The sequence below is a fragment of the Orycteropus afer genome, unplaced genomic scaffold, assembly GCF_000298275.1.
Source record: "Orycteropus afer afer isolate SDZICR_OR568_19922 unplaced genomic scaffold, OryAfe1.0 scaffold00644, whole genome shotgun sequence".
Lineage (NCBI taxonomy): Eukaryota > Metazoa > Chordata > Mammalia > Tubulidentata > Orycteropodidae > Orycteropus > Orycteropus afer.
The window spans coordinates 224,271-232,367 of NW_006922231.1; the positions used below are offsets into that span (position 1 = coordinate 224,271).

The following is an 8,097-nucleotide window of genomic DNA, read 5'->3' on the forward strand; positions in this document are numbered from 1 at the left end:
GCAAAGTCCAGGCCCCTGGACCAAGCCCCGCGCGCGCGACGCCTCTAGGCGAGAGACGCGCGAAGTCTGAGGTGAGGCAGGCCAGGCCGCCCTGCTGCGGCAGGAAACTTTGGCGGCGGGGGGCATCGGGAGGGGGAAGCGGGACTTTACAACTCGCGGTCCCTGGGCCGGGAGCCCCGTGCGCTCGGCTCTGGCCCTTCGGACGAGCGCCGTGAGGAGACTGACGGATCGCCCTCCTGGAACTGGGTGCACTTGGACCTGAGGCTGTGGTTTCTCTCCAGGCTGAGATGGATCTTGAGGCGGGAAGGAACGGCACAGCCCCGCTCTCCAGAGGCGACTTTGAGCTGGGCAACAGCAGGTACATCAGCAGCAGCCCCCCCCGCTTTCCCGTTACATGTGAAACAACAAGGCCAGATTCGGTCTTAGAAAGATGCTGAGAAAATCTGTTGATGCCTTTAGGTCTTGCAGGCTTCTTTGAAGGGTTTTCTCTGAAATTCTGACCTTCGAACGGAAGTTTTAAGGGAATGTCCTCGAGGCTCCTTTTGGAATTGGGTCAGGAAGAAGAGCTTGTTAAAGTGCTTGTTTATCTCTGTGCAGAGGAATTGGACAAGTATTTGTATTGTATAATAATATTCTTAGTATTATATATATGGGGCTCTGGTGGCCTAGTGACATTTGGCTGCTAATCAAAAGCAGGTGATTCGAACCCACCAGCTGCTCCGCGGAAGAAAGATGAGGCAGTCACCTTCAGTAAAGATTTACAGTCTTGGAAACCCACTGGGGGTCAGATGAGTTGGAATTGACTCGATGGCACTGAATTTGTTTTGGTTTCTTTGTTTATATTTCATAACTTAAATTTCTTTGCAAATATTTTTCAAGTACATCAGTGGATTTTTCATGTTTACAGAGCATCAGGCTTTTGCTGTTGATGGCTGTGCTTTTCAACAAGGTTAAAGAATTAAAGAGCCCCATCCCTGTGCCCCTCCACTTTCTATTTCCCTTCCTCCTAGCAGGGATGGATTACCCAATAAGCAAAGTAAGCATGGGTTACTTGTGCTTACTTACTGATCTGTAGTGAACAGTTTCCCATGTTTGCACCTGCACGTAGGTATCGCTGGCATCTCTCTCTCTCTTCCAACCCCACAGCACCTTCCCATAGAATCTAAGCCTCTTTTCAAATTTACAATCCCTGACAGGGACTGAGTACCCAGTAAGCAAGGTAAGCACACACTTACTAGTGCTTACTTACTAACCTGTAGTGAACAGTTTCATATGTCTTTTACCTCATCAAGGACTGTAAATTTGAAAAGAGGCTTTGCTTCTGTGGGAAGGTTCTGGGAGGTTGGGAGAGAGGTGCCAGTCATACCTTGAAGCATAATTTTTGATGTGGTTAAAAAAATGTGAATTTGTTCACTACAGATGATCATATAAGTACAAATAAGCCTGTGTGTACCTTGCTTATTGGGTAACTTGACACTGTCTCCTTGCCTCACCCTTCCCTGTCCTCCTGAGGCCAGGCCCTTTCCTTATTTCTCCCCTCCAGGAGATGAGATGGGAAGGGGATACTTGAACTGCTTCCATAACCTGTGATTCCAAATCCATTTTTGTTCAAGTGCAAGGGAAAAACCTCGGCACTTTCTTTGCTTGCGCCTCTTTCTCCCTGCACTGGCCTACAGGCCCTACTACCAGAAGAATCCGTTAGTCAATGTGTGTGTCTCTTCTTCCTCTTTCACTGTGGCAACAGTGAATCATTTTTGCCTTCAGCCTCAAATAGTTCATGAGGCTGTTATAGTCTATAAATTCGTGTCAGGGCACCCAGAACTAATTGACCTGTGTCATCAAAGGATCACTCAGAGGGACAAATTTATCAAGTTCTGTAGTTTGTCCTCAAGCTGCAGGGGGCCTGATTAGCTAACTGAAAGTATGCCTATCTGATGTTCAAGCTGAAGCATTATCTTAGCCTGTTAACTTCTTCATGTAGTGATATTGCTGTTTTCCTTCTCAGAACTGTGGTATTTAATGATAGAAATTTTAGTTTTACCAGATAGAATTGGAAAAGGGATGGATAGTATTATTGCTGATAGAAAAATGTGGTTTTCATCAGCTGCAATTAGGCTGGGATTGACTGTGAATCTATAAATAGGTGGCATTTTCATGAAGAAGGCTATTTCTGTTTTGGACTGGCTGAACATATGATTAGTGTACAAAGGAGCTGCCCCTGCAAAAGTGTGATAACACTCCAGAAACCAGGGAAGTCCTCGGAAATATACCTCACAGGCTTGTGTTGCGAAGAAGAAAATCATTCAAAAGAGAAGGGTAGAAAGTTAAGAATAAGTTAAAACTTTAAGATATGAAATTAAGTATAATTTTATATAAAATAAGAAGGCTAGAAAGTTAAGAATAAGTTAAAACTTTAAGATATGAAATTAAGTATAATTTTATATAAAATACAGTTTTTATGAAAGCATACTAGTGATTGTACATTCAAAGGAGTTAAGCCTTCTTTAGCATCTAGGGCAAATTTAGAGATAGGAATATGCTTGTTCCAATAATGCTGCTTTTGCCTGTGGCAGATTTTTTGGAATATATTAGTGGCAGTGTTTCTCCTTTGAATATTAGAAAATACTCTAAATAATTTGAAATCAAGGTTTATGAATAAACTTTTAACACCTACCTTGATATTTAAGCTAGATAAAGGCATCCTAGGTCAAAAATCACTGTCCTCGTAGAGTTAACATCATTGTATAGAGGGCAAGACAGAAATAATACACATACTAAATAAGCAAACTATAGAGAATGTTTAAAGGTGATAGATACTATGGGAAAAAAATCAAAGTTAGGAAACAGGACTTCAAGTGGGAAACCAAAAACAGAACCCTCTGCCATCGAGTCAATTCCAACTTACAGTGATTGTATAGGACAGAGTAGAACTGCCCTATAGGGTTTCCAAAGCTGTAAATCTTTATGGAATCAAACTACCTCATTGTTCTCCCCTGGAGCAGCTGGTGGGTTCAGACTGCAAATGCCTTAACCACTGTGACACCACAGCTCCTTTGCTAGTGGGAAGTAGTTAGCAATTTTAAATAAAGTAGTAGTAGTTGTTGTTGTTGTTATTTGCCGTGGTGTCGGCCCCGACTCATAGCGACCCCCCCTTGGGTTTCCGAGGCAGTATCACTACGGAAGTAGGATTGCCCTAGGTCTTATTGAGAAGGCATTATTGGAGCACAGAATTGAAAGCAATGAGAGGAGAGAACTGTGTGTGTGTATCTGGGAGAAGAGCATTCCTGGCAGAGGGAACTGACAATGCATTGAGCTTGAGATGGGAACATGTTCGGTGTGTTCAAAGAACAGCAGAGAGGTCAGGGTGGTAGAGCAGAGTAAGCAGGGAGTGGAGTGGGAGATGTGGTCAGAGAGATAACTAGGAGATATATAGGGCCTTAGAGGTCAATGTAAAGTCTTAGGCCTTTACTCTGAGAAAAAATGGGAGCCATTGCACGTTTTTGAGCACAGGAGTGACACACTATGACTTGTGTAATAAGTCATAATAAAATAAAAACTTGATAAATGGTTACGCTTGCTTCTGTGTTGAAGATAGAGTGAAGCAAGCATAAATGGAAGTACAGAGACCAGGCAGGAGGCTGTTCTGAAAATCCAGGTGAAGATGGTGGTTTAGATCTGGAGACAGCAAAGAAAGTGGTGACAAGTAATTGAATTCTAGATGTATTTTGAATGTATTTTCTGACTCCATTCCCCACAATCCTTTAGAAGAGTGGTCTTTACCAATTTTAGACCTATATGTATTCTTTTTTCAGCAGAAGAATTTAATTTATTTGGCAGACATTGTTAACATATTAATCTTCCCACTGAGGCTGAGCTCTGTAAGAAAGTTGACGATTTCACTTTTATCTATATATCCTTGTAGTACCTTGAACAATTACTTCTGCACAAGGTGGCTGCCTTGCAGTGTTTGTTAAACTGGATAATTTTGGCAATTTATGTATGTCACTTTTTAATATTTGAAAATACTACAAAAAACAAACCAAACCCACTGCCATCAAGTCAGTTACTACTCATAGTGACCCTTTTATGGCAGAGTAGAACTGCCTCATAGGGTTTCCAAGGCTATAAATCTTTATGGAAGCAAACTACCTCATCTTTCTCCCACAGAGCAGTAGGTAGGTTCAAACCACCAACCTTTTGGTTAGCAGCCAAATGGTTTAGCCACTATGCCACCAGAGCTCCTCTGAAAAATACGTTTCTCTAGAAAATACTATAATAGTTTATCTTTGGCTGGGCTCTCTAAAGAAGCAAAACCAGTGAAGTATATATATCTATATCTGTATCTCTATATATATAGAGAGAATGAGAGAAATTTATCAGAGGGAAATGGCTTGCACAGTTGTAGAGGCTGGAAAGTCCCAAGTTTATGGGTCAAACATCAAGCTGGAGGTTTCTTTTGACTCACACAACTGCAGGAGCTGATAAACCCAAGATTGACAGACAGTATAGCAGGTTGCTGGTTTTGGTGGGTAGCAAATCCAAAATTGGCAAGTAAAGTGACAGTTTGTTGGCTCACAGGCTGTAAAGGGAACAATCCCAAGATTGGCAGGCAATATGGCAGGCCACTGGTTCAGCTCTAAGAGCCAGAGTTAGATTGAAGATCCAGATCCAGCAGAAAGCCAGAGAATGTTCTCAGGATGTCCATGTAGATAGATATCAGAAGCAGGTCACACCCCAGAGGAAACTCCCTTTCAAGTGACTGGCTACTCATAGAATATCTATGGAGGTGATTACATTACATCAGATCTCATTATAGGGGATGACTACATCACAGCTGCTCAAACCACTTAGACTCATGGTCCAGCCAAGTTGACACACAACCTTAATTATCAAAGCCCACCCCTTGTCAACTTGGGAATTTCCCATCTCCTTAAGGCACACATACTTCTAAATAACAACAGTTATAAGATCATACTTGAGCCTAATGTGATACAACTAACATGTATACAAACAAAAACACATTAGCCCTGTTTACATCTTATATTTTATAACTGAAGAAAACAAAAATAATTGATGCATACGTCCAATGAATAAATGCTCATAACAATCACAGTCCTTGTTTCTGCAACTGGTCATATGGTCATACCTGGTATTTAGAACTACTTTCTTCCACCACTCATTCCATATTCCCCTTGCCCTCAGCAAGCATCTCAGGTGGCTATGGTTCTTTATCTGGTGAAGTGACCCAAACCTTTATTCCTGAAGAATCTGGGCCAGTAGTAGTCATATCAGAATTGGGTTGCTGTAGTTTTCCATTGACTTTAATCACAGGGCATGGTATAGTACTAAATGGCATCCTAAGGAATCTCCTGTATTCTGGACATATTCTTCTTTATCTCCATTATTTAATATCAATCCATTTTCCCCTTAGTGATCAGGATCCATCATACCGGACAATATAGAAACTCCAGAGGAATAAGGAGTCTAAAATGACCAGGTGGCAACCTTAACTTCCAGTTCAGTAGAATTAATATTATGTCTCCAGTGGGGGGAATGTTCCTCCCTTTGGGACTAAGACCTCCAGACCCACAGAGCATTGGGTTTCAGGGACAGAAGGCAAAATTTTTTTGAGTGGGTCACTATGGGTAATAGTAAGTGATACTACTCTCATTTCCACCCCTTGGTTCCTGGGCCCATGAATCCTGGCTTTTGGAGAAACAATACCATATATTGAATATTGATTTAGAGCATATACAGCATCCTGGAGAACATTGCTCCAACCCTACAAGGTATCGCCACCTAGCTGGTGCCATAATTGTTTTTAGAAGGCCATTCCATCTTTCTGTCATGCCAGCTGCTTCAAGATGATGGGGAACATGGTAAGACCAGTGAATTCTGTGAGCGTAGGCCACACTTCATTTGCTGTGAAGTGAGTCCCTTGATCTGAGGCAATGCTGTGTGGGATACCATGACAATATCAAAGCGTTCTGTAACTCCATGGATAGTGGTTCTGGCAGAGGCATTGTGTATAGGGAAAGGAAATCCATATCCAGAGTGAGTATCTATTCCAGTAAGAACAAAACACTGCCCTTTCCATGGTGGAAGTGGTCCAATATAATCAACCTGCTCCCAGATCGCTAGCTGATCACCCTGAAGAATGGATCCGTACTGCAGACTCAGTGTTGGTCTCTGTTGCTGACAAATTAGGTACTCAGCAGTGACTGTAGCCAGGTCGGCCTTAGTGAGTGGAAGTCCATGTTGCTGAGCCCATGTGTAACTTCCTTCCCTGCCACCATGAGCCCATTGGACAATGACAGGAGTGGCTAGGAAAAGAGGATGACTGGTTTCCACAGAACATGTCATCCTGTCCACTTGATTGTTAAAATCCTCCTCTGTGGAGGTCTCCCTTTGGTGGACATTCACATGAGACAAATGTCTTCACTTCTTTGGTCCATTCAGAGGGATTTATCCACATACCTCTTCCCCATACCTCTTTGTCACCAATTTTCCAATCATATTCCTTCCAAGTCCCTGACCATCCAGCCAAACCATTGGTCACAGCCTACAAATCAACATACAGTCACATATCTGGCCGTTTTTCCTTCTAGCCAAAGTGAGCAACAAATGCACTGCTTGAAGTTCTGCCCATTGGGGGGACTTCCCTTCACCACTGTCCATTAGGGAGGTCCCAGAAAGGTGATACAGTGCTGCTGCTGTCAACTTTCGAGTGGTGCCTGCATAGTGTGTAGAACCATCTGTAAATCAGGCACGAGTTTTCTCTTCCTAAGTCAACTGATCATAAGGAACTCCCCATAAGGTCATAGGGATAGGGAAGAAAATGTGACTAGGGTGGAGACCATAGGCATTTGGGCCCCTTGCTCATGTAACTTACTTGTGCCTTCAGGTTCTGCTTGAATCCAATCTCTGATATACCACTTCCATTTAATGATGGAGTGCTGCTGTGCAAGTCCAACTTTAGACTCTGGGTCAGACAACACCTAGTTCATGATGGGCAGCTCAGGCTGCATGGTGACTTGGTGGCCCATGGTTAGGTTTTTGGTCTCTGCTAAGGCCCAGTAACAAGCCAAAAGCTGTTTCTCAAAAGGAGAGTAGTTTTCTGCAGAGGATGGCAGGGCTTTGCTCCCAAATCCTAAGAGTCTGTGCTGTGATTCACCAATAGGGCCTTGCCAAAGACTCCAAACAGCATCTCTATCCACCACTGACACGTCAAGCACCATGGATCAGCTGAATCATATTGTCCAGTAGCAGAAGAGTTGGCACAGCAGCCTGAACCTATTGCATAGTTGAATATTATAACTGTTCAAATTTTATGTTCAACTAACTGAAAAACATACCAATTTTTAATTCAAACAATTATATTTTTATAGCAACCAACACAAGAAAAAAATGAAAAAAGTAAATTTGGTTGGACCATTAACATTGGTAAGTATGAAATATTAAATGTGAATAATACTACTTTCATTCATATTTGGTGTTTTGAATCAGAAGCTACAGAGAAAGTACTTTAAGATTATAAACAGGCAGCAGTATCTTGTCCCTGCTGTACCTATGCTGTGTTAGATTAATTTATTGTAGTCAACAACTCGCATTGTCAAAATGGATGATGAAACAGATAGTGACAGTTTGGCTATGAAACAGGGCAGAACTAACTGATATACAAAGAAATGGGAATTAAGGCCTGTGTTAGTACCATCATGCAAACTAACTGATTTCAGAAAACTGCATCTCCACATTTGTTTTACAATAAAATAAAACCAAATTTTAACTTAAACTTGCATATGAAAATGTTGACTGTTAACTATGGAAAATTTAAACACTAGGAAATATATGTTTCACATTTAGCTTCCAGGAACATTTATTAAATACGGGGTAATTATTGCAACACAGTGCGACTCACTGCCATCGAGTCGAGTCGATTCCAACTCATAGCAACCCCTCCTTAGGTTTCCGAGGTGATATCACTACAGGAGTAGATTGCCCCACCTTCCTTCTGAGGAGTGGCTTGTGGGTTTGAACCGCCAACCTTCTGGTTTGCAGTCAAGTGCCTTAGGCACTATGCCACCAGAGCTCCTGCTT

General features: G+C 42.2%; 1 protein-coding gene across 1 annotated transcript in view; it reads left to right on the forward strand.

The window, feature by feature from the left end:
• Window positions 1-287: 287 nt before the first annotated feature.
• The window catches only part of ABCB4 (ATP binding cassette subfamily B member 4), a 125,109-nt gene continuing 117,299 nt past the window's right edge, over window positions 288-8,097 (forward strand). The window contains exons 1-2 of the mRNA XM_007956621.2: window positions 288-358; window positions 7,389-7,443. Coding sequence (XP_007954812.1) covers window positions 288-358; window positions 7,389-7,443 — 126 coding nt within the window. The remainder of the gene's footprint in view (window positions 359-7,388; window positions 7,444-8,097) is intronic.